Raw genomic sequence first — 27,637 nt, 5'->3', positions numbered from 1 at the left:
ATCCCTTTCGTTCTGATCGAGATTCGGTTCATTGCATGTTAATCCTCAGCTCAATGAACTTCTAACCATAAAACGATCTTTAAACTGGTCTCAAAATGCTAAATGGTGGAAAAATATTTCTACCCTTTAGATGCATCAAGTCTATTTTGAACCTTCTAACAATGCTTCAAATTCGAGTAAACGTATTAACAGCAAGATGAGGTGTTAAGGGTGACACCATCCATGAGATATGGCTCATCTAGCCATAAGTATCTCTTTGGTAAGGGATGGTACAATCAACTCTCTTAGTATCACATTCACCAAAAAGTATAATATGAGAAATCCCTTGGCATTTTTCATGAGCATGTATTGGTATCTCACAAACATCTAGATTACCTAATAACATATTTGAAGATAAGCCTTTATAATTAGTGAACATAATATTATGACATAGAAGCTATATAAGCAAAACATAGATCTATCAACACATTGAGATCAAGAGTGAAATGTTTAACATGTTATGTTAATGAAAAGTGGTATTGAACATGTATTATTATGTAGCAAGACATGTGATATCTTATAGTTGATGAGTACATGAAGTTAGCATGATATATATTACACATGTAATACATTATAATTTGAATTTTATAAAATAGGGCATTAACAAAGAGGATGGAGTGTCACTTTATAAAAGAAGTGTATGAAAGGGAAAAGAATGGGAAGAGGTCATCACTCATGAATGACTTTGAAAGATCTAGTGGAGGAGAGGGGATTGAATAAGCGGAGGTACTTGTTGGCAAAATAATGATCGGGAAAGTTTTAACACGAGCTAATTGAGCAAATCCAAACTTGGGCAATTTCTTAAAGCACTAAAGAATGACCTACAAAGCAAGGAAGATCCAAGGGGGTCTTGAAAATTCTTTCCCAATGTTCAAATTAGTTTTTAGGGAGCAGAAAAGAGAGAATGGAAAACTAGGGAATTCTTAAAGGATATATCAAAGTTACCTTCTTTCCTATTTTTGTCTCTTATTTGGCATCTTAGGTGGATAGTTTAGGAAGAGTACTTGGATTGTTCATATAAGATTGGTGGCATTTCTAACATAATTCGATTTAATTTCATTTGTCTCTATTAAGGTTTTGACTAAATATACATAATTTTTATTAATTTAAAATTTTATAAAATATTTTTTCTATCATTTTCATTTATTATTTTTACCCACTTTCCTTTTCACTCAAACTATGATAAATATTTAATAAAATTTCAAATCAATGACAATTATGTATATTTAGTCAAAACCTTAATAGAGATTAATGAAATTAATCTAACATGATTGTATGGTGTATATCATATATAAAGGGATAATCATATCAGACACAGTGACATTATTGTGGGAAGTGCGGGATGTTATAGAATCTACTCATTTATTCAGATAGGTGGCAAACATTGGGAGTTAGTCATAACCATCCTATCTAATTATGACGGTTATCTCGTTGGGCTGAAGTGGTCGGCCTAGCGTGTCAGACTTAGCTGCCATGCCTAGTCAGTACAAGGCATTAGGCTCAAGAATCTACCCTAGTTAGTTGCTAATTGGTTCCCTCGTAATGGCTAAATAGCTACCTAGCCAAGGGCCAATGCCTGTAAAGTTGTACATGTAAGCCATAGGCATGGCTAGCTTGGTTGCCAATTGAGATGTTGTGTTCGTCTTTTTGGTTTTAGCCACTTCTACCTAGTCATTTTAGGATAATTTTCTTACTCATTTTTCCACTTACGACAAGTGGGATTCTAATTATCACGAATGTAACATCAAGAAGCAGAAAAAGTACTTCTCAAGTTGGACAATGCCCTTGAGAAGAGGAATACGTCGAATATGTGTTACTTGTGTAAAAAAAAAAGAGGAAATCGGTTATCACCTAATCCTATTTTGTAAAAAGGTTACAGTGCTATGAAGCTTGTTTTTCTCTCTATTTAGTGTACAATGAGTCTTGTACTTCCCAATTAAAAGGAATTTGATTGGTTGACATAAAGCTTTTGTGAATAAAAGAAGGGAGAAGGCTTAGAGGGCTGCCCCCTTTTGCTTAATGTGGACCTTATGGAAGAAAAGAAATGAAAGAGTGTTCAATGACATTGAATGGTTCAACCAAGTTTTAAAACATTTTTTTTTTTGTATACTTTTGTGAATTAGGTTTTAGTGTATTTAGAAGATTATTCTTTGTTCATGATTGATTTTATAAAGTGGTTTTTTTTTTTATCTAGATAGAAGGTTTTTTGTCTTTCTTTTTTCATAGCTCCTATGACGATGTTTGTATACTTTCTGTATACCTTTTTCGCTACTTCTAGGCATTTCTAATACAAACTCTTATTTACCTATATATATATATATAAAGTTGGACCCCCTCGTTCAAAAAGCAGAGTTCTAGCTCTCTTGTTTGTTTGTTTTTTCCCTTGAAATATCTGAATGGCTTTATGAGGCATGTAAAAGGGTTTTTCTAGTTATTGAACAGGAGGAAACTTTGACACCCTGAAATGCCTGCGCGGTGCTACATCAATTATCACATAACTGGAAAAAAGATTAATCAACAGTGTGATATATGTAAATTGTAAAAGAAGCATGGACAAATGAATTCGGTGTTGAATTGATTTGAATCACATGAAATGTTATAAATTCAGATGATTTCTACCTCTGACTCTTGTTTTGATGGAATTTTCTTGTAGGTTGATCTGTATTCTCCATAGAAGTAGGAGGCAAAACCCCACAGGCACATGGCTAAAGCCATGCCCTTATCAGCATTGAATCTCTCGTGCAAGAAAAGTACAGCAAAAACCTGCTGGACAGGAACTAGAAGAGATGACACAAGACCTCCCAGGAGGGACGTGGAGCAGAAGATCACTCCAATACTTCCTATGATCAGCAACTGCATTGCTACTGCTGCCAATACTCACCATGTAATACTTAGTCTCTCCAAGACCATATTCTGCTGCTTCTTTTGAAACAGCCTACACAAAATCTATGGAAAATCAGTTCATTTTCAAATTCATTTGGAAGCAACTTCTAAATTCTCCACGCAGATGGTCTGGGAAGTGATTTTTGACCAGGATGGTTTCCTCATGTGAAAACAACACCAACAGGTATGTTTTATAAGTTACACGACAATAGAAGCTGCAGAATTTTGGGGATTGGGCATAGTTGAGATGAGTAAACATTCTAAAGAAATATTTTCTTTAGATTCAATGGATTTCCAACTGTGGAGCTTCTGGAAGATCATTGGTATTACTTAATGGACCTCCCCCTGAGTTGATGTAGAGTTTTGGAAGGTTGTGTGTCATATATTGTGCTCGAGACGGCCAGTGAGGGATTTAAATACAGGTGATTTCAAGTACCTGAAAGTCCTTGTTGATGACCATGGGGATGGTGCAAAACAGAGTGGCAAACATGGAGATAAGGAACTGAATCTGCATGACAAGATCAAAGGTGATGGGCATACCGGCCTTCAAGTGAGTATACTCCAGTGCTGGCATAATGAACCCATGAAGGGCAGCAGCGCCGAGGGTCATTAAAAAACCCAGCAAATACTTCCCATCAGACACCCCACTCGGGCGATCTCCATTCATGTGAAGCCCAAGAACGATTGATCCGAAGGTCATTAACACCACTGCATTTACCGAGTAATGTGTGAACTTATGCTTCACCACAATAAAAGCGAAAATTGCAGTGAAGGCCAGCTGAGTTGAACCAAGAAGGGAAGAAACCGATATGGGGAGGTAAGATAAACCAAACGAATAGAGGTAACCATCAAGCCCAAGTAGAATTCCCAGGAAGGCACTGGCAGCAACAAGCCTAGGCGTAACCAGTAATACGGTGGCTTGCCCTTTGGCCTGAGCTCGCAAGTAAGAAAAGGCCATTGGGAGGATCAAGATGGGGAACCCAGAGGTGAGCAGCCAAGCATTGAGCCATTTCCTCTTTCCCCCATGCAAATAGTAGATCCTTAGAAGCAAGGGGCCACCTACTTGGCCAATTGTCATCAAGACACAGTTCACAAGTACCAGAAACATTGCCTTCAGAGACTTCCTTCTTTGACGCTGCGTTGCCTCGTTCTGGCTTCCTTGGGAACTCTCCATCTCCAATTCTTTGTTGCTGCTACTCACTGCACAGAGATTTAGCACTCAAAGTGGATGAGATGAGGCAGAGGCATTGGACTCTCTAGTCACACTCGCCTTTATCCTTTTTAATCTTTTCTTAGCATTTTTCTGAACATAATAATCAGAAAGACAGACTCAGAAAAGTGGGAGGCATGCAAAGTAATGGTCGCCCCACCGATAAAGAGACAAGCATTGATATCCTCGACTAAATTATAAATTCAGTGCCACGGTCGTATTACCACTAGAATCAATAATTGATGCTTGCGTTCGTTCTCAGGAATTATAAACCTTTGAATCTACCCACTTTCATATGAATCATATCCCTGTGGCTGGATCTGCCAATGCTTTAGTTGGTTAGGTGGGGGTGGGATTAGCCCAAAGGATGAATTTATTTTTAGGTTTGATTGGTTTTCAGCTTACTTCATCCCGATTTGGAATGATCATGACCACTTCTTATTTTTATTTTTAAAAGGAAAACTAATTGAAGTTTATGAAATATTTAAATCATGAAAAGTTAAAAAGCCATAAGTGACTCATTTTTCTTAATAGTAGGGTTGATTATTTTCCGTAGAGGTGTGTCATGGTGGGGCTTGAAAGTGATTTTGATAATAAAGAGAAGTCGTAGGCTTGATTGAATGGGCCTACAATCCAGCGTGGAGTGGTTTGGACCATGTATAGGCCCTACAACCCAGGCTTCGTGGATGGGTCTGTGTTGGGCCCAACTCATGAAGCCTAGTCCTCTTTTAACGCCTATGGTCCGTGGATTGTATATATGAAAAATATCATTTTTTTTCTAGCTTCTTTTATTCATTTTTATAAGAAAAACATGATATACAAATATTTTATTTTATATTTATATATATATATAAAAAAAATGGTAGTGCATATGAGGAACCAATTTTAGCACCTTAGATCAACTGATCAAAAGCCTTAATCGGACGGCTAATATGATTCGAACGCATAGCAGGGGATCGTTCCCGTTACCAAAAGGAAAATCTGTCCACGTGTAAGGTCGACACCCACGGCGTCCTCTATCAACATAAGTAGGCAGTGACTACAAAACCCTAGCGGCAGGGCTTCTCTCATCTCTTTCGCCAGAGCCGCCAGCCTCCTCTCTGATCCAGGATGAAGGTTCGATCCACGAAAACCAATTTGCAATTCATGATCTCCGGCCATTCTTCAATGTTTCAAAACCCTAATTTGATATTCTGTGTGTGTTTTGCAGTTCAATATCGCGAATCCGACCACAGGATGCCAGAAGAAGCTTGAGATTGACGATGACCAGAAACTGTAAGTGCTTACTTGATTCAGTGTTCTCATATATGGATTAAAATATGTGATTGAATCATTCTTGGTTTTGTTGCTTTTCTTTCTTTCTTTCTTTCTTTCTTTCTTTTTTTGTTTTTTTTGTTTTTGTATATGGACTTAGGATAGGATTTGATTGGTTTGCTAGGATGGGGATTCTCTGCTCATTTTGGGTTTGTTTATATATATGGTTTGTGAAAATCTAAAGTTCTTTGATGAAGATGCCATCTTCTGAGATTTGCAGTGCTAGTATTATTTATGAAACAACCACTAACACATTTTGTGCATCAAAAATATAAATGGAAAAAGGGAAGAAAATGTGTGTTATTCATGTGGAATGTCGCCCATCTCAGTATTCGCGGAATCTGCTAGCTTAAGAAGCTTTGTTGTAATAGCTTATAGTCATAGATTGTTCACAAATCTGACTTCTCTCTGATGTCATACAAGTGGAACATGTTTTCACACATACATGTAAAAACATAAAGAAAGTTGTTGTATTTAAATGGCTCAGTTGCATTTTTATATAGTGCTTGCTGGTAAAAACAGGTGGTTGTGAATAGGGGCTATTGATGAAAATGGGAGTTATCACTATCAATCACTCTAAAATAGTTATCCTTGGTTTCTCCTGAAAAGTCACTCTTCCAGTTTTTCATAATCATGTGTAAAATGGATGCCATTTTTCTTCCCCTGAAATTTTACTCTTCCAATTTTTTATAATCATGTGTGAGATGGGCACCATTTTTCATCAATGGGCATGGTCATGTGTGAGATGGATGCCATTTGTCTTCTATGGCCTGCCCTGTTCTTGATGGTAGGTACCTGGCATAGTTAATTACATTTGGAAAATTTACTGTTGTTTTCATTGTAATTTTCTGAGTTTGTTTTATGGCAGCTTCAGATTTTACTTTTTCTAGCAGCAACTACCTGGGATGATTGTAACTACCCCCTTTGTCATGCACAAATTCTTACATGCATTTCAACTATGGCTGACTAATATTAACAACAAATATAGTGTCCATTAAATATCATCTTACTTCCAAAATTGTCAGAAAAAGGTTTTAATATCTCTATTTTACTAGTTGATTAGTCCTATCGGCCTTTTGCAGTGTTGCTCCGCCTTCTTGGTTCTTTTTAATATGTTTGCCTTATTTGCTTATCAAAAAATGTTTGTCCACCTTTTGTGTAGTCGGGCATTTTTTGACAAGAGGATCTCGCAGGAGGTCAGTGGAGATGCCCTCGGAGAGGTAAGCATTTACCATTGTTATGCAATGCCAAAATTCTACTATCAGACTAGATTTATATAACATTTATTTTTGTTTGTTTGTTTGTGTGACAGGAATTTAATGGCTATGTATTCAAAATCATGGGAGGCTGTGACAAGCAAGGGTTCCCAATGAAGCAGGGAGTGTTAACTCCTGGTCGTGTTAGTCTCTTGCTCCATAGAGGTGGGTTTTTGGTGGTATATTAGTGTTGGTGCACTGACCACCATTCCTTCAAGTTTAAGATGGATCACGGCCAGTTAGAAGCATGTTTTGCTAGGACCATGTTTTGTTGCCTTGTCATAGATGATGGATGAAAACTGTTCTAGTTTTGCTTAAGCAGGAACCCCTTGCTTTCGAGGATATGGTAGGCGTAATGGAGAGAGGAGGAGGAAGGCTGTACGTGGGTGCATTGTCAGCCAGGACCTTTCTGTTCTGAACTTGGTTATTGTGAAGAAGGGTGAGAGTGATCTTCCTGGGCTGACAGACACTGAAAAACCAAGAATGAGAGGTCCAAAGAGGGCATCAAAGATTCGCAAACTCTTCAACCTCTCAAAGGATGATGATGTCCGAAAGTATGTCAACACATACCGCAGATCATTCACAACCAAATCTGGTAGGTTTTTTAATTTTATGTCTTTCAATATGTTTAAGTACTGAAGTAGCCTACATTAAAAAAGTGGGATGCTATTTTAAAAGAGTATTCTTGATGTTTTATCACAATTTCCAAATACATGAAAAAGTCCTGGTGTTTTGTCACAATTTCTATGAGGTCATGGGGCTAAGATGGTGGTTGTGTTACAGTAGAGGAGTTTGGCTTCACCATTGATCATGACTATGGGACACTGTTTTAATTTTGATAACTTCAGACTACTGGTTATTTCAGATGGCTCAATTGGCTTTCTTTATTCTGCCTTTATTGGTTATAAAATGGTTATCCAAAAAAAGAATTGGTAAAATGGCTAACTGCATCTTTTATTCTATTATTAAAGCCTTGGGGTGCTTGTTTAATTTGCAGGCAAAAAGTGCAGTAAAGCTCCCAAGATACAGAGGTTGGTTACTCCTTTGACCTTGCAGAGGAAGCGAGCCAGGATTGCAGAGAAGAAGAAGAGAATTGCTAAGGCCAAGTCTGAAGCAGCTGAGTACCAGAAACTCCTTGCTACCAGATTGAAGGAGCAGAGAGAACGCCGCAGCGAGAGTTTAGCCAAGAGAAGGTCCAGGCTTTCTGCTGCGTCTAAGCCATCTGTTGCTGCTTAGGCCCATGCTCCCTAAGAAAGTTGAATTTTGGTTAAAGTTGATTGTCACTGAGTTTTTTGATATGGTTCTCCATTTGTTTTAGTATTCCATGACTTCTGCAGAAGGTGCTTCTTTAGACCCTGTTAGTTCATTAGATTCATCAAGAGGATTGCTGATTGTTCACTTATAATTATGGGAAGTTTTTCAAATTACATGACTGCTTCAAATATTAAAATTCCATTTGTCCTTGATCTCTAGGTGGTAGTTCTGCACTTCAACCTGCATTTTCCATGGTAGGTAGAGGTGCTTGCATGCCAACACTTCATGCTTATCCAAACAGTTTGAGACCTCATATTTTCAAAACACAACATAAAAATTTGGCGGAACTTAAAGTGTGTTAATGGGATAGTTTTCAAACAGAAAATTAAGTTGTTGGGAATGGAAGCAATAGAGCTCAATGTTCTTGTTTTGGAATTTAAGTACTTTTTTATATCTTACACAAAATTTGTACTGCATGGCTCAGCATGGACTGTCTCTGGTGGCATGTCTTGCTGACTCTCCCGAGTCATTCTGTGGAGGAACTAGTCCTGGAGTTTGCTCCAATCCTGGTTGGTTGTTTTTTATGCACTAGGACACTTAGCAGCATAAGTTTGCATGTTAAGAGAGTATGGTTATAAGTTATAACCACACTCCTTACCGTACAAAATTTGGCAGTTTTAAGGATGGTTTAAACTTTTTCTGTTTTAAGGATAGCTCTGCAAAGAATGACTACTCTAAGGCAGAAATAATTTCCATCATCCATGGTAAGGAGCCTTTTTTCCACTATGTTTCCTGTCAGTTATAAGCTACGAAGCTCTATGTCACAAGATGTTTCAAATGACCCTTCCCATGGGCTTATATAGAGCCTAGGAAGCTTTTGGAGCCATCTACATTAAGTCATTAATAGAAAGAGTGTGGAAGGTTCTAGAGATGCCTAGAAATGTTCACACATCTTTACACTATGGAGGAAGGAGTGGAGTACAAGACTTTCTAGAGAATTCTAGGAATCTCTTGTATATTTTTGTACATAGGTTTGTATATATAATTATGTAGAAAGTTTTAAATTATTCTTGAGTTGTAAGGAACTCTCCAAGGTTCCAGAGAGTTTTATTGGTGGGTATAAATAGGTGAAAGTCTCATTTGGCCAAAACATCACCCCAAGACCACTCAAAAACATAACCAACCAAGCAAGTGAGTCCCTAAAGCACTTGTAAAACTTCCTTTGAGCAATAAAAGCTTATATTCTTCAAGAGTCGCCTACTATGTCTTCCAAAGCTTCTGAGTCGTGAGCATTTTAGCCTAGCAAGTTAAGCATTGGGAGTAAGGTTGACTTAGCAAGATCAAACGTTTTGACTTGTCTAAGTGCCGCACGAGCTTAGGAAAAAAGACTAAGTATGTGACATGTGGCTCACTTTGTCTCGGGTGTTTTATTGAATTATCATCTCTTGTTTGTCTGAATTCACTAGATAACCTGAAAATGGGGTCGAATATGGCTCTTCGAAGGCAGAAATATATTAGTAGTCAATAATTATTTATCATACGATGATGCAGGAATAAAATAGTAGGATGTAGAAAGATGAGCATTGGAAAAAATGGGATGAAATATTATGGGAAAAGAAGAAGAAAAAATAGGATAAAATAGTATGAAGTAGAAATATAAGCAGAGGATGGAAAGAATAAGTTAAAAAAGATAGGTGTGGGCTAGATGAAAATGGTCAGCCAGACTTTACTTCGTAATGACATGTTCAAACTTCAAACCTTGTAGTGTATTGTCCCTATTCCTAATGATGTGTTCAAAATAGTGTAGACCAGGAAATTCAAAATATCATTCATATGGGTATTGCCATTTTGTCACATTCATTTTCTTGGCATTAAAAAAAAAATGAAATTTGGAATTCGCCTTTTGTTCAATTCTTTAATTTAAAGAAAGTAGCATTGAGAAGGATAAACCTGGTAAGTTAGCAGCCATTCTAGACAAATATACATCCAAGAAAAATTATAAATAGGGAAAAAAGAGAGAAAAGACTACAAAACATTCTGCAAAAATTTGGAAAATTGAGATTTACAATTCAAAAACAAAAAAATACCATATAAATTTTTGTATTAATCCATTATTAATAACCTAAAAAAAATGATCCAAATTTCCAAACAAGGGAAAACAAATGAGAAATGAAGACAACTTAAAGTTTAATATAAACAAAAAAATCAAAAGTTCAAAATCTTGCAGCCCGGCGAGACAGAGATGTAAGCGTTTGTTCTGAGAAATGAGGCGGCACTGGCTGCGAAAACTTGCACTTCCCCCACGCGGTGTTACGCGCATAAGAAAAGACGGTTGATACCCCTGCGGTGCTCTGCTTAAGTTGTACGCGGTCGGAAGGGGCGGTGGTTATACCCGAACACAATTCGCGTTGAGAATTGAGACACAGAGATATCTGCTTGAATTCTTTCAGCAATGACGGAAATTTCTGAAACCCACACACGAGGGCTCAAAGATCGCAGAGCGGACGCTCTCGGAGACCTACGTCTCCTTCCCGATGAAATCATACTTGCTATTTTGGCAAGTTTCGGCGCCCGAGATGTTTCACGACTCGCTTGTGTTAGCAGGTCCCTCCTCATATCCCTGGTTTTCTGATTATTTCGCCCAATGTTTATATGTAGGCTTTGTCTTTAAATTCATTGCTGTTGACCCGATCACAAAATATGTTTTTTTTGTCTCCAATCTGAAAATAGGATTTGTTCTGTGAGTGGTTGTGCAGAAAATTGGCGGTTTCATTGTGTTATCACTCTTCATATAAAATTTATTTGTGGTGCCCCATTGCATACACGTTTCTTTAATTTGAATTTCTTGGAAGTTAGCATGGGAGATTATTATTTTTGTTGTTATTCTTTAAATTTGATTCTCTAAAATATGCAGTGTGATGTACATATTGTGCAATGAAGAGCCTCTATGGATGAGTCTATGCCTTAATAATGTAAAGGATCACCTTCAGTACAAAGGCTCCTGGAAGAAAACGGCACTGCTTCAGTATGTATTACTAATCATTCTACGTTTGTTTTAGAGAGCTTTTACTCTCTGATTCTAATTGGGAATTGGGTTCTTATTGAGTACTTCTCATATTGGTTTCCCATCAGTTGTATATGAGTTAAGTTTCTTTTGACTTCCTATTTTGTGTTGTTAAAGAAAAGGTCCCTTTTCTATTGCAGGGAGCATATGCCAAATGGATATATAGAACCTTGCGAAAAGCCTTTGCATTTTGATGGTAAAAAGTCTCTTGCTATGGGTTCTTAACTGTCATTTAATAACTTTTCCCTTCACTGGCTCTCTTTTCCAGTCGATATTCAGAAATTTTCTTTGCGAGACTGTTTTAGTTTCTTCTTCTTCTTTTTACTATTATTATTATCTGCAGTGTTTTCTTGATTAGAAGAATGCCTTGGTGTGTTTAACATTTTGCAGGATTCAACTCTTTATTCCTGTACAGAAGATTATATCGGTGCCACACCACATTGGATGGGTTCACTTTTGATAATGGGAAAGCAGAAAGAAGGAAAGATCTCTCTTTAGAAGCGTTCTGTCATGAATATGATGGGAAAAAACCGGTAAAGTAGCTCTGATTCATATTTGAATCCAAAGAACTAGATTGAAAGAAATGGTGAAAATAATATGTTATAATCGTGGATTTCTACCCTCTCTTTTTCCTTTATTAGTCTGCTCACTTTCTCAAAATGCATATCATGGACATGAAGATTTTATTTGTATTTGGAGAGAACCTCATGTGTATGTGTTAAACTGGTCATGCACATATTCAGTTCCATCATATTTTATATACTGGCTTCTGTTTCTTATTGTTTTTAAGTCTTGTTGTTTTACTATTTCCATGTTCTTTCTTATCTCAAATAGATTTACTTGTTTTATTTTGAACATTTTTGGGTGGAAAAACTGTGAATTACTACCAGTTTCTTGTTCGTTTTGTTCACTGCTTTATTGATGAACCCTACTCTAGGTTTTGCTTGCTGGATTAGCTGATACTTGGCCAGCGAGAAGTACCTGGACAACTGATCAGCTATTGATGAATTATGGAGATACAGCATTTAAGATATCCCAAAGGAGTTCACGGAAGATCACAATGAAATTCAAAGATTATGTCTCATACATGAAAGTTCAGCATGATGAGGATCCCCTGTATATTTTTGATGACAAGGTGATCCTATGTTAGTAGTAATACTCATATAATGCAGTCTTGAATAAAAAAATTTCAAAATAAACCAGCTTGCTATTTTTGCAGTTTGGTGAAGTTGCACCAGGCTTGTTGAAAGATTACAGCGTGCCTCATCTATTTCAAGAAGACTTTTTTGATGTCTTAGATAGAGATCAGAGACCACCTTTTAGATGGCTCATTATTGGGCCAGAAAGGTCTGGTGCTTCTTGGCATGTTGATCCAGCTCTTACCAGTGCTTGGAATACTCTTCTTTGTGGGCGTAAGAGGTGACTGTAAAAGAGAAACTTGATGCTTGATAACATGAAAACAAATATGTCTCTATGCATTGCTCTGTAGTCTCTATAATTTGTTTCAGCCTATGCCTATTGCTACTAGATAAACTGTGTATCTAAATTTCACAACCGGTTTTACATTTTAAGGTCCAAATTCCCTAGCTATGGTGTTTTGTTTTATGTTTTTATCTTCCTTTCTAACACTGTGAGGATAGTGATCACATCTTTTTCTATAGAATTGAATAGACAATTGTCATGGGAAAATGGTTTTGTCATCAATACTAACTTCTTTAATCATGAGAACTAATTTGTTTCTTATAAACTTTTAAGGGGAAACAAAATTCTAAGCATGTAGGTATGTGCTTGTAGAAAACCTGGATTTTTCCTTCACATTTGCTTCTAACATAGCTGCTTAAGAGATTAAAAAATGAAGAGATTGAGTGGGCTGCTTCTCAAGTAGGTTTAGATTGATCAACCTGTCGTTGGATAGGTTTGTTTTTTCAATCCTGTTTAATATATGCTCAATTATTCTGAAGTCTTAGTGTGTTCAATATTAACATGTGAAACCATACATTGGTGAAATTGATCAAAAGAGAAAAAAAAAAAAGTAAGTTTTTGCATGCATCTATCATGCACTTGTGGCTGTCCACATTCATGTGACCAATTGTTTGGTCAAAAGTTAAAAAACATTTATTCCTGGTTTTTCTCATCTCTGCAACTGTGTTGAGGTCAATTTAGGAATTTCTACAAGAAATTAAATAGGTGTTTTTAAATAACTTCCTTTTAAATATCAATTTTGGCATTGCCTTTATCATTATTCCATTGTGAATTATGTTTTTCCAGTAGTGCCTGTTTTGACTTGTGACCATCTAGTATGGAAGAGTTCTTTGTCTTTGTTTCTTTGTTGTCTCTCTATATGGATTGATTAAGGTAACGTCCTAATCATGTTTGAATAGGTGGGCATTGTATCCTCCAGGAAGAGTGCCTACGGGTGTTACAGTACATGTAAATGAAGAAGATGGTGATGTCAATATTGAGACTCCAACATCATTGCAGGTATCTGATGTAGACATCCAGATGCATAACATCGATGATTTATTTTGTACTTCTAATAACACTTGTTCAAGTTGTTTTGTATGCCATTTTTGTTAACAGTGGTGGCTGGACTTTTATCCACTTCTTGCTGATGAAGACAAGCCAATCGAGTGTACCCAATTACCTGGAGAAACAATATATGTTCCAAGTGGATGGTGGCACTGTGTGTTAAATTTGGAAACCACTATTGCTGTCACACAGAATTTTGTAAATTCCAAAAACTTTGAATTTGTATGCCTTGATATGGCTCCAGGTTATCATCATAAAGGAGTTTGCCGTGCTGGAATGCTTGCTTTGGACAAAGGAAGTTTTGAGAATGGCAAAATAGATGCATTCTGTGATAAAGATGGCTTGAACCATCCAGATCTGACTAGGAAGGAGAAGAGAGTTAGAACTTACCAACCCGGGAAGGATCCAGATAACCAAAGTGCAAGAAATGGTGCCTGTAAAAGTTATGATTTGTGGAATCAAGATTTTTATTATGATATAAATTTCTTGTCCGTGTTTTTGGATCAAGAGAAAGACCACTACAGTTCTCTGTGGAGCTCAAGCAATTGCATAGGACAACGAGAAATGAGAGAATGGTTATGCAAGCTTTGGGTTGGAAAACCAGGAATGAGAGAGCTTATATGGAAGGTATTGTCTTTTCTTCTCAGCCTCTTTTTAATGCTTGTCTATTGGTGGTTCATTAAATGAGAAGGCTAAGGTCTGCCTTGTAGGCTTTGGTGATCTATCAAAGACATTGTGGTATATGTGAGTTGCCTTTGTGAGTACACTAAAAATATTTTTGGGAAAAAGTGAAACTATTCTTAAAGAATGAGTAGGTTGGTTATTTAAGGGAGTAACTAGGCAGATTCTCTGCCGATGAGATCTTCCATGGAGGACTTCTTTTTATTCTAACCCCAATCAGCACCCATCCACCTTGGCACCAGTTAATACACAACATGACTACTGCTTGTGCCAGGTGTGAAACTGTTGGTGAGTCTGCCTGTTGGTTTACTAGTGGCTGCACTGGATTTACTCTCACGGGTTTTTATATTTATGTAGAATTTGAAGTGCCAGCCATATTTTATTTTTGGATTTCATCTCTAATTTTTATATTTCATGTCTTGAAATGTCCTAGGGAGCATGTCTTGCCCTAAATGCAGGCAAGTGGCTAGAGCGCACAGCACAAATTTGCACCTTCCATGGTTTGCCTCCTCCCACAGATGATGAGAGGCTTCCTGTTGGCACTGGAAGCAATCCTGTAAGTGAACTTTCTGTATTTTAACTAGTTTCAGTAATTGAAGGTTCATAAGTTAACTGGAGGTTCTATTGATAGCTTGAACCTATGGTTTTACTTCTTCTTTTTTAGTTCATTTTTTTGAATAAATAGTTGCTCAACATTTTCGATTTTAACCTAAGGATACGAAGATTTCTAGATTGGTCCACTTATTTATACAAATCGATTAATCGATTATTGCATACTTATTGGAAAACTTATAGTTAGGAGTTTCTTTTTTCTTTCTGTTGGGGAGGGAAAGGAATCGAATCCCCAAACAAAAAGAAAAAGAACTTAATGCTTTATTGGTTGTTCAGTGGGAAAGTCTAAAGAGATTATAGAATTTGATTAAAAATCTCATAATACAATTTATAATATGATGTTTTTCTGTTTTTCTCAACAAGAAATGCTTATTTGTTGAGGCTTTTGTCAGCATTCAGTTGGATAGGGTCCTGCGATGCATGTTTGGAAGTGTAATGTATAATTAATTATGTCCAAAATTTGCTGATCATTAAACTAATCCTTTTCACTCGGAGAGGGAATGAGAGAAATATTGCTACTAACTACTGACCAGTGTTTGACTGAAGATTCGTTAATTGTTGACCTAATTCAACATTTTTAATAATCACTGAAGCAGTCAATCTTATAATCCAAGAAAGGACTGATACCAGTAGGAACCTGTTGATTGTTGAGAGAAGCAATTAATCAAACATGTAACAAGGAATATTTCAGGTGATTTGAGGCTTCTGGGAGCCAACAGATATCATCAACAAAGGGAGATGGTAGGAGTAGGTTAGCATTTTAGAAAAAAAGAAAATCATGTAGATCTATGATTTCAGCATGACAAGAAGCTGGCTCTTCCACAGCAAGTTGTTTTGCTCAATCCAATTTGATTGACCAAAGAACAAAAAATTCATGATAGATGGAAGAAATGAAACAAACTCAGCATCCTAAGAGGGTGAGGTGGTAATTGGGGACCTTTCAAAAATGAACAAGAAATAGTTGCTGCTGCAAGACAATTGACTATAGTGGACATTTTGGAGTTTCAGCTTTTAAAAAGTCATTGTATTTGTGCAGAAAAGGAGCACTACCTGTCCCAGCCAGGTCAGAAGAAATGGGCACCATATGCAAAGAATTGATTTGGGAGTGAGGAGAACCATTATATCTGGTTGGGGTTTCATTGGTAGTATTCTGTTTGAAACAATGAATAGAAAAATAAAAATAAATTAACAACTGAGACATGATCTACAATATCATTGGTCTGAAGAAAGCAAGCTGCAAAGTGCAAATGCCTACTGCCAGTGCATATGGGGGTTGGGGAGGGAAGAAAAAGGTATTCCTGAGTTTGGTTGGGAAGGAAGCAGTGAACATGAAGCACCATCATAGATTAATGTTTATCATAGGACCTAATTAAGTATCGAGGTGCATCCTAGAATTTTTGGAAAATGAGCTAGACCTATGTTATAGGGAATCTACTTCTAATTAAATGCTTGACACAACATACACATGGAAACTTATTATGAGAAAGAGTCACAAACAGAGACTTCATTACCTGCTTCCATCCTAAATTCCTACTTAGAACTTAGGATACCATTACCTGTTGACAAATTCTTAGAGGTGCTGCACCTGAGTAATTAAAACTTGTCCCATATGATGCTTCAAGTTATATAGGAGGATAGTAGAACTGTCTAATACAGAGGCATACTTGTATATGCTGAAACCACATAATGGGTGAAATCCAAACCTGGGAATAAGGTTCTGTCCTGATTGACCCCCCATTACTTGATTGTATTTTCTGAGCTCTTTTACTATGTCCTTGAGTGATCTAAGTCAAAGAAAAAGTTTCAATGCATAGTAGAAAGGGTATGACATGATATAACTTTATGGTGGGTACGGTCCATAAAAGCGAGAAATAATTTCATACCTTGAAAGGTGAAGTTTATCTCTAATGAACTGGTGATACATGTGTGGGTGTGTGTAGGAATGAACTGGTGATAACTTCTTCATGTCTTTCTGAGCAGGTCTATCTCATTTCTGACTCTGTAGTTAAGCTCTTTGTTGAAGGAGGGCTAGAGGCATCAATTCACAGTTTAGGTGCTGAGGTATCATCCTTTTCCTCTTTCTCTCTCTCTCTCTCTCTCTCTCTCTGAGCATATGTCTTACAGATTGTCGTATTGCATGTTTACAGCTTGAATTTTACAGTCTACTATGTAAAGTCAACTCCCCTTTGAAAGATCATATTCCTGATGTCTTGGCTAGCGGGATTCTCTTTCTTGATAATGGATCTTATACAATTGTGCCTTGGGATGGTAAAGGAGTGCCTGATGTGATTGCTAAGTGCAATTTGGTTCCTGCAAAGTGTATGGAGGATGGTTTCTCTTTTGGTGTATGGAGCAAGAAAGATTTTGAATATAAAAAAGCAGGAGCATCAACATATGAATCTATTAGTTCGGCTGAATGCGCAGGGATATGGCCTTATATCATAACAAAACGATGCAAAGGAAAGATTTTTGCTCGTTTGTAAGTTCTCTTAGCCTTATTGTTTCTTGTTTCAGTTCAAATGCTAGAAGCTGAACTTTTTGCCTTTCTGATACATTAGAAGTGGCAAATACATTTTCTTATTGGGCAAGATGCTGATATTAAAAGAATACCAGAAGACAGCATCATCTGTGAAGAATACCAGCAAACACCCAAAAGTAGAAAAAGAAGAGGAAAAGGAAAAAGATAGAAACACCAAAGTCTCAAGATTCCTCAACAATGTTGGAGCTAATGCCCCCTCTTAAAATTTCCCTAATGAAAAAAAAAAATGCTTACATAAATAACAATCTTTTAAAAATTAAAACTTTGCAACCCGCTGCCCCTCCTCCTCTCCACCTCTACAAACTGAATTTTCAAAAGCACAAAATGTTTTTAATTAAATGTTATTGGAAAAATACTTATCCTTTAGTGGTAATGATATATTAGGATTTCAATAAAATTTAAAAAATTAATTTTTAATTTTGTTTTCATCTTTTTTCTTCTCATGCAACTATTATCTTAATTTATTTTTTGTTATTTAAAAAAAATTTATTTGCTATTTTATTAAATAAGTTCTTAATGTTGAATTATCTTTGGGTTGGATTTTGGAAGGTTTTGAATTTTTTATTTTGAAATTAAAGTAAATAACAACCTAATTTACAATTAAACTATATTATTATTATTAAATTATATGCTATTTATTTTTTCATAAAATTATGTCTTATCTAATTGTTCACATTAAGAGTATGTGTTTAGTTTAAATCATAAGAGATAACATGGTTTAATAGGATACTTTAAATTATGGATAATAACAATCAAGCTCTTGTTAACCACTTGTATTTTATTTGAGGTTTAAGTGATGATTTGGTCCTTAGATGTTCATATATGACAAATTATTTTTACATACAAGGTTTTGTGTCTTTCACTTATTTTATATTTAGTTCTTCAAAAAAATTTAGTAGAAAAAATTATTGAATTCTTTGAAAATTTTTTAAGATTCTTTTTCATTCTTTTTTCCTACAAAAAATTATTGAATAATAGCTACTAAGATTTTTTATTTTCTTACTATATTTTTATTTCATGTGCTATTTTTTGAAATTCTTTTTTTTTTTTACCAATATTTTTAGTATTTTGGTTTTTAATTTGATACATTGTGTATACTTGTGACTAATGTTTAAAATTACTTTGTTTAAAGAATGACAATAAGGGTATCACTAGCTACTTTCCCTCTCTCTCTCATGGCTCTTGAAATTTTTTATGATTCTTTTTTCCTATAAAAAAATATGAAAATGACTGAAAAATAGCTAGTGAGATTTTTTGTTTCTTACTATATTTTTATTTTTTTTGTAAAATTCTTTTAAATGTTTCTTACATTCTTTTTAATGAAATCTGAAACTTTTATTTTAATCAATATTTTTAGTATTTTGGTTTTTAATTTGGTACATTGTGTATATCATAACTGAAATCTAAAAGAGCTAGGAATAAGAGTAATTTAGTTTTATTATCAATGTTGACTGTTCTCTTCTTTTTGCAGAAGAGATACACTTCCAAGGGATGATGTTCTAAATTTAGCTTCTTTTTTGGGAGAGCAGCTGCATAATCTTCATATCTTGCCCCATCCATCTTTGAACGATTCAATACACTTGTCCCTTGATAATGGTTTTATGGATGAAATTTCTGATAAAATTGGCATTCCAGCTGAATGGGAGATTTTCATTAGAACTCTAGCCAGGAAGAGAAAGGATGTCTCCAGCCGCTTAACTAAGTGGTATGTCCTATCCTTCAGAGAAGTACTTAAAATTGACCTTTACCTGTTGAGCAACTATTGATGCAGATACATAAAGCATATGGTTTGGCTTTTGTCATGTTTGACACCATGTACCCTTTGGATTACTGCACTGTTATTGTGTTCATATTTGAGACTAACATGTCAAGTGTGTCACCTTATGTGGGAAAACAACACCTGTATTGTGTCATTATTAATTAGGGGTGCAACTGAATGGATTGGTACAACCCAACCTAAGCACATCTAACCTTTGGAAGGGCTTAGAGATCATTTTTTATTCTTGGATTGGACTTGGGTTAAGTTTTTCTACTTGAACTGAATTTGGGTTAGGCTCGAGTCCAGGTTGGCAACTTGAGCCAAATCCGAACCTAATTTAATATTTTTATAATATTTCTAATTTATAATATCCTATATAATAAAAAAAATTAATGAAAGAAAATAACCTAAGTCTAACTCGATTAATTTGAGCCTAACAACTCAATCCAGGTTTAGAGAAATTAGTTGGATTGGGCTTGGGTTAAGTACCTCAAGTTAGGGGTTGGGTTGAGTTGGGCTTGGCTTAAGTACCTCAAGTAAGTGGTTGAGTTTCGGTTGAATATTCTTAATTTAGGATGGGCATGGGTTGGCCATCAACATGACCCAACCTACATAAGGATAGCCCTATTGTTAATTATTGCCTATAGCCAAAATGGATTTTTTCTTTTTCTTTTTGTTTCCTTTTTTGCTTTTGGTTTTCCTTTCTTTTTCTCATTTGTTTTATTTGTTCATTTCTTTATATGTTGCTATTATATGGTAATGAATGTGGAGTCTCTGTTTTTCCTACCCCAGCCCCTTGCCACTTAAGCTAGGCCTCAAGAGAAAATTGGATTTTACATGGCTTAAATCTACAGAATCAGTTTATTATGGCACTCGTATGTGGTTACTAACTGTGGCAGTTACCTCTTTGGCAGGCAAACTCTTTGGTCATCTTTGTGGTATAATTCTGAGACATTTATGTCCTTACCTCTTTAGATATATTATGTTTTACATGCTACTAATGGAAACAAGCTAACTAACCAACATAAAATCTAGTTTGTACAGTTTGTTGATGGAAAAAGGCCTGTTTCACCAGATGGTGATTCCAAATGGTAGATTAAGTATTTCAGAAGTAATTCCATTTTTTTTTTATTATTAGTTTTTATAAGTAGGGTTTTTTTCTTTGTTTTTCTATTTCATAGAATTCAACCAATAACCTTCCCAACCCCTTGCAACTTAAACTTGGCCTCAAGGGCTGGCCTCATTTGATTATTTGTTTTCAATCAAAAAGTGCGTTAGATTGTTATTAGTACAACTTTTTAGAATGCTATGGAAAAGAAATTATGGTAGCTCTCACCAAATAAAAATGAAGAATAAAAAATAAAAATAATGATTTTAAGAAGATTTGGCACACATAGTTTATCAACGTAACCTGTGGGACAGTGGTCCCCCCTTTTTTGGCTAAAATTTAAAACTCTAGTAATGCTCTTCTACACCACACTCACCCTTTTTTTAACTTAAAATTTTATTTATTTATTTTGACTGTTTTTATTTAGATTATTATTTATTTACTGATTTAATTATGTGGAGAAAAAAATTATGCAATCTAATTAATTATGATTTTTCAATTAGAAAAAAAAAATCAATTATGATAATTTTTTTTCAATATGAATCATTTAAAAGTTGGAGAGAAGATATTGTATGAAAATATGCTATAGAAAATTATTTTTATGAAAATTAAGGTTCAGGCTTATGTCTCAACACTTCAAGGCTTTTATGTCTCTCTTCATGGGTGCAAAAACGCCTCAGCTCACACTTTTGCCTTTAAAAACTTTGGTCATACCAAATAAAAAATGAAGAATAAAAGATAAAAATTGATGATGTAAACCTCCCAAATAAAGAAGATTTGGCTACACATAGCTTCCTAATGTAACCTGTGGGACAGTGGTCCCCTCCTTTTTAGGGATCAGATATGCCTGCCATGTATGGGGATAAAAGACCTGACTTGTACACATTACAGCTTGTATGGTTTTCTAACTTACCAGAAATTAGAAAAATGTTCTTGGCCCATCATATGGTGAATCACATTTCTTAAAGCATGTTCAAAACATAAGCCCATTATATAAATAGTGTTTCAAATCATGTGGTTAAATTGCTTGAGCTGATTCTGGGTGAATTTACTCTGCTGAAATGTGTAGAGATCACCTTTCTTAAAAGGGTACATGCAGCATACATGATAGAAATTAGGTTGTTTTTTATTTGCTTTTTGTGTAGTGGGTCACATTGATGGGAAACAATTTAATAAATTTTGAGACATCTTTTTGTAGGGTTCTTTGATTTTTTTTATTGTTTGTTGTTATTATTTTTGTTGGTAATGGTGGATCCTTTCGCCTTGCTTGTTAGATATCAGGACACTCCATTTAGCTCTTTGTCATATTACTGTAAAAATTGTTATGATGAATATTCAAAAATGCTTATTTGATGAGAGATTGTGTTGCAACCAAATAATTTCTTCCTTCATTTATTTTTCTCTTCTTTTGGTAAGAAAGCTGTGGCTTACAGATGCAAATATCATGTTTCCTTTTTTCTAATATAAGGCTAATGGATTGTCTGATCTTTGTTGTGCTCTTTTGTATGCTTGTGCTTATATATTAATGCATGCATGTTATTTGTTGCACTGATCCATAAATCCCTGCTAATTCATCTATCTGTGATTTGTCTTCTGTGACTGAATTTGATCTTTTCAATGAGGGTTCTGTTCTTTACATTTATTAGTGGCTATGATCTTGGCCTTGCTGTTTATTGAATGTGCTTTGCTCATGCTTGTTTTAATATGACATAAAAGGAATCTGTGTGCTTCTGATTAATCCTCAGTTGCAATTTATAGGGGAGATCCAATTCCTAGCAGCCTGATGGAAAAAGTTGACGAATACCTCCCAAATGATTTTGCAAAGTTGCTCAATATATTCCAGGTACCTCTCGCCTCTCTTATTATCAATGTTATTGTTGTTGTTATTACGATTGTCATTTTTGTACTTACTGTAAAAAAAATTCCTTGCCATAATCTCTTTTTAACATCTTTATATTTGTGTTTGACTTTTATTTTACTTTAGGATGAAAATGGCCAAGACAAAGTTAATAAACCTTGCTGCTGGATACACTCAGATATCATGGATGACAATATTCACATGGAACCATGTAGGATTAGTTCTTGCTTGACCACACCTGCCACAGATTCTTGTCTGACAGGCAATGGTTCTGCAGATGGCTGCACAGAGGAAGTATCGTGGCGTCCTGGCCACATTCTTGATTTCAGTGATCTGTCTATAGGTGACTACTTTTCAGTGATTCAGTTAGTTTTCCATGCTACAGTTATATAAAAAAAATTTATGGCTACTGTTTGTCTTTGAAAGCATTGAGCTAGTTGAAAGTCTTATATCATGAAGGAAACCTTTTCAGCATGTTTGGTGTCTAATGGTTTTATATTCTAAATCAATTGTTTTTAAACAACCAATTTTGAAAAAGCTTTAGGTGGTGTTTGGTTTTTTTTACTTAATTCTAAATAGAATTTAAAACTAAATAGTGTTTGATAGTGTTAAGTATTAGGTTGTTTGTTTTTGTAATATTTTATTTTTATTAAGCATTAAAAAGTAAAGAAAAACTAACATGTTACTTTTTCTATTCAACCAAAAATTTATAGTAAGTTATGAAATAGTAGAAAAACAAACAACTTAAAGTCTAGAAGCAAATTACTTTCAGTAAAAAGTTAAAAAAACAAATACTCTCTTAAACTTGGGCATTTGCTTATAATTTTGTTTATTGTAAATTAGATTTTAAATCCCATGTATTGCATACGTTATTTTATGCATTTGAGGTTCTTTTTGCTTGGTTAGAGATGTTAGTTTTTCCTTCTTTAGTTGATTTTATTTACTTCTGTTAAAATCTATGGATCCTTTTTGGTAGAATGAATTGGAAATTGTTATTTGTTAATTCTCTTAGATAGAGATCACCAATCAGTTTCCCATCGTCCATATAGGGATTTTTGCTGAGTTTTCTCTATCAAAGTTACTGATCAAATGAATAAGGTTGGAAATTTATTCTGTCAAAATCAATTACTGTTCCCATAGGCAATGCTCCTAAAATTAAAACTAGGCAAATTTGATTTGAGGCATAATTGTTAATTTATCAGCCTGAATAAGAACACCTGTTTTTTTAATCTTCTTTTCCATAAAACTTCATGTTCAAACCCTCACTGTTTAGACACTTGATATAATCTCCATTTTCCATGGCCATGTTACTTCTATGGGTGTGTATTAAACTGTTTGCAGTTAGATTTAGGTGCCTGTTTGCAAACTGAAAATGTTTAGATGCTTTTTGGGACCATGTGTGAAGAAATTCAGGTTTGAGTGGCAATTGACTGGAGATGATCTGTTCATCATTTTTGCAGTTGAAAATTAAACAAAAAGCGCAATCCATTATTTGAACCAGACCCTCAGTTTGCTGTTTCTTCAACATGACCTAGTTTAATCCCAATATTGTTTCTGTTCAGTTGATACCAGCAAAAATGCTTTCATTATAAATTACTGTAAAAATTCTCTGTTTGGTGAAGATTCAGAACCTCACCAGCCTTTCACTCTGCATCTAAGAACACTCTGATACTATAATTCATATTACTATTGTTTTGATTTCTTTTATATTGCATACAGAAAAATGCACTATGTTGTCTTCTTAAATTCTAGCATCAGTCATGACATAAACATCTTATATGGTCTAAAATGTAGTTTGTGATATTTGTTGTACTACCAATTTTCCTAAAATCTTAAGCTTGTAGGATTTGGATTTTAATACTCGCCCATATGTGTGGCACCCCCATATATAGAGAGACACATAGGCTTGTAGGCAAACAATGACAATCAACCTCTTTGGGCTTAAATGTGGGCTCAATAAATTAGGGAAATAAATATTATGCAGTGAGGCTTGAACACATGACCTCCCGCCATACAATGCTATGATACCATTAGGGATACAACTCAGGTGGATGGGCTTGACTCAACCCGAACCCAACCCATTGTTTGGATGGACTTGGAAAGTCATTTCCAATACTTTTTTTTTTTTTGATAAGTAAAAGAAGTATATTAAACGAAAAGAGGGAACACCAAAAACCGGTGTCCTCTAAGTATACAGGGAGTATACACGCCACCTTTCCTAACTAGGAGCCTATCCAGTCTACAAAACTTACAAGAGAAGAATGACTCTCTGCTAGGGAACCCTTGACCCAAAACCAAAGATTACATACAAAAGAATATTTTAACCTTTGAAGCAAAAGGTCCTCATCCCCAAACGCTAACCTATTTCTCTCCTTCCAAACTAATCAAAAAATACATAACGGCGCCATTTGCCAAGCCTTCTTGCGTCTTTTTCCAATACTTAACTTGGACTGGGATTAAGTTTTTTCAATCTGAACTCAATTTGGGTTGTGCTCGAGCCAAGGTTTGGACAACTCGAGCCTAACCTAAATCTGATTTAATGTTTTTATAAAATTTATAATATATATTATCCTATGTAATAATATTCATTTTCTTTTGAGATTTTTAAGAAAAAATATCAATTTATATTATATTATATTCGTTTTCCTTTTTTTTTTTAAGATATATTTTTTGTTACTATCTTGAAATTTTGTTCTCTTTACTCTTTAAATTTTCATATAAATGTACAAAATTTAAAAAAAAAAAAAACATTATAGATGAATTTGGAATTATGTAACTGATCAACCTGATCAACTTGAACTCAACCTGAGCTTAGAGAAATGAGGTTAGGTTGGATTTGGGTTTAGTATCTCGAGTTAGAGGTTGGGTTGGGTTAAGTCTGTTTTTTAATTTAGATTAGGTTCAAGTTAGCCATGAACCCAACAAACTCAACCAAGTTACAACTCTAGATACCATGTTGAACTACCAATTTTCCTAAAAGTTTGATCTTGTAGGATTTTGATTCACAATGTATATCATTCTCTTTGATAATATCTATAGTTTGTAATACTATCTTCTTGACTTTTAGCATCAGTCATGACATATACATCTTATATGTTCTAATTGTAGTTAGTGATGCATTAGGTCATCTTTATCACCCTAATGTGAAATCTGATTCCTATATTTCTTTTTCAGGTGACCCTATTTGGGACTTGATCCCCATACACCTTGATGTCTTTAGAGGAGACCCTTGTCTGCTTAAGCAGTTTCTAGAAAGCTATAAACTTCCTTTAGTGAGAAGAACATCGCAGAATGGATTAGAGCATGATGATAAGTTCAGGCGACTATCGTACCATGCCATGTAAGTTGGTGAAAATCGACATCTCTTTATGTCTACATATTCTGTCTTTCCCAATTTAGTTATCCACAATATTGTTGGTTGATTTTCTTTCGAAATTTATTGCAATACTGACCTTATTTTCTTTATCAGCACTAAAAATGAAATATCTACTGTCCATAAGACTGCAGTTATTTTTTTTTTTTTCCAATAACCAAACATTATAGTTCTAGAATTATGCTTTGATAATTAGGGGAAACCAGATTTTTTTCCTCAAGCTACTTCAAAATTTTCCCTGTTATTTTCATCAAGGTCCATTTGTTATTTAGATGCACATGTCAAAGAAGCACTAAAACATGAAATGGATGGACTGAGTTTGTTGCTGGTTCAAGGTTGCTTGTGAATTCTACTAAGCAACTTGGCCAGAAACACAAAGCACACACATTTATCTTCTTTATGGCATTTTGGTTTCATTATTGTCATCACTCTGCTCTCTCTATGTTTCTTTCCCATATCAGCATCGTGGTGGTCTTTCTAGTAGAAGTTTTGTGATTGTAGCATTGGTGCCTTACACCTATAGAATATATATATATTTTTTTCTAATGGTTTCCCCTATCTGCAGGTGCTACTGTATTTTGCATGAAGAGAATGTGTTGGGGGCAATTTTTAGTTTATGGAAGGAGCTGAAGGTGGCAAAATCATGGGAAGAAGTTGAGGAGACAGTATGGGGAGAGCTGAATAATTACGACGGCTTCTGCTGATCACACCTTTGATTGCTCGTTTAGGGGTTGGGTTTCGTGTTGCGGATGTTGGTGCCTGTTCTGAACACATAACTTTTACCAAAATTCTTTCAATTGGATGTAGCTGTGAACCTTAATAATAAGGCAATAATTCTATTTGTGACTTAAAGAATTATTAATCTATTTGTTTTTCCGGAAAAGGGGACAAGGTGAATAAGTGCATGAATGCACTGTGACTCTTGGAACGCATGTAACGCAGTGCTATTATTATATTGTTGATTTGTAACAGATGAATGAAACATTTATGACTCCGTCTTTCCGTCTCCGCACATTGTCACGTTAGAAATAGTAGCTATCATTCTAATTAGTGATATAAATATTATTATTATCATCATTAGAGCAGTTCAACTGACAAGCACGGATGCTGAAATATTGGAGGTCCCAGATTGTCGATTGAATTGACGGATTTTTTCACCCAAAAATTAAATAGATGGTATTATTTCTGGTGCTGGGCTTTTGCCACATGCAGACAAAGTTTGCCATCTGACAATTACATCTCACCTTGGCAGCGGTAAACTTTCTTGTCTGCCAGTATCTTCTTAAGCTTCGACCTCCATGAAAATTTTATATGTAAAAACATTTTTCTAAAAAAAATGTTGATTTAAGGAATTTTCAAAAAATCCAAAGGAATCATATGAGAGATGAATGGATTTTTTCTTTGATAGGAAATGAAGGTTAAGGATTGAAAGTACCTACCAAAAGAAACGCAAAGGAAATACATGAAAAAATGAAAGCGCTAAAGGAATATGTTTTTTTAGTAATGTATTACTTAATGCCAAACAGTTGGTTCCAAAAACCAAACATCCAAAAGCCAGACAAGTTGTGCGTCCCTAATGCTTCAGGCATTCATTATCGTCAAGGTTTGAAGATAATATTGCATTACAAATTTGATGATTTGTGTTTTTAATCTGCAACCAGAATTGAGCAAGAGAGAGGTGTTTCTAAGCTGAATCAATTCTTGCCAAATAGGAAGCCGGCTTGTTCAGGTTCAGCACCAGAAAATTGGTCATTCCCGGTCATTTTACAGATGGAAGGGGACCCTAGCAACCACTTTCAACCAACCTCAAGACAAGTTCCCTTTTTCCCTGCTCTGATTTTGTTTCCCAGGAAATGTTAGAACTTTTGATTGATCGTGTGCCGCCTTGTTCAAGAGCCAAAGTGCAAAACCAAGGCAGTAAAACCCCTGGGGATAGGGGAGGGTGTTGGCTAATTTAGCACAAAGTTTAACAATTTGGACCCTACTCAGGTCTAAAGCCTAGATGGATGTTGAAAACATAGATAACCCTGATAACTTTGAACAAACCAGCACGCATTCTAGATGAAGATGGTGTGCTGCTGACTACCAAAATAAGGTTTCTCCTGGACAAAAATACTATGATAAATGAAGTAACCGAACACAATTTCTTTTCAAGGCA

At 35.3% G+C, this 27,637-nt stretch overlaps 2 protein-coding genes and 1 pseudogene across 2 annotated transcripts; 2 read left to right on the top strand and 1 right to left on the bottom strand.

Annotated features, from left to right (window-relative positions):
* Positions 1-2,545: 2,545 nt before the first annotated feature.
* LOC100247269 (purine permease 3-like) lies at positions 2,546-4,271 on the bottom strand (annotated as a pseudogene).
* Positions 4,272-4,920: 649 nt separating this feature from the next.
* On the top strand, positions 4,921-8,129 carry LOC100257541 (small ribosomal subunit protein eS6). The gene is made up of 6 exons (XM_002285716.4): positions 4,921-5,248; positions 5,343-5,407; positions 6,609-6,666; positions 6,759-6,867; positions 7,025-7,297; positions 7,700-8,129. Exons 1-6 carry the CDS (start codon positions 5,243-5,245, stop codon positions 7,936-7,938), a joined length of 750 nt encoding a protein of 249 aa, XP_002285752.1. The 5' UTR covers positions 4,921-5,242; the 3' UTR covers positions 7,939-8,129.
* Positions 8,130-9,910: 1,781 nt separating this feature from the next.
* LOC100242134 (lysine-specific demethylase JMJ21) lies at positions 9,911-26,487 on the top strand. The gene is made up of 16 exons (XM_010666043.3): positions 9,911-10,560; positions 10,871-10,981; positions 11,161-11,216; positions 11,411-11,553; positions 11,958-12,155; positions 12,240-12,439; positions 13,402-13,501; positions 13,601-14,176; positions 14,664-14,786; positions 16,823-16,903; positions 16,990-17,321; positions 18,853-19,086; positions 22,007-22,091; positions 22,233-22,449; positions 25,281-25,446; positions 26,045-26,487. Exons 1-16 carry the CDS (start codon positions 10,409-10,411, stop codon positions 26,181-26,183), a joined length of 2,913 nt encoding a protein of 970 aa, XP_010664345.1. The 5' UTR covers positions 9,911-10,408; the 3' UTR covers positions 26,184-26,487.
* Positions 26,488-27,637: the final 1,150 nt, after the last annotated feature.

Source organism: Vitis vinifera, chromosome 18 (genome assembly GCF_030704535.1).
Source record: "Vitis vinifera cultivar Pinot Noir 40024 chromosome 18, ASM3070453v1".
Lineage (NCBI taxonomy): Eukaryota > Viridiplantae > Streptophyta > Magnoliopsida > Vitales > Vitaceae > Vitis > Vitis vinifera.
Note: the sequence above shows the minus strand (reverse complement) of the source record. Positions and strands in the feature narration are given on the sequence as shown.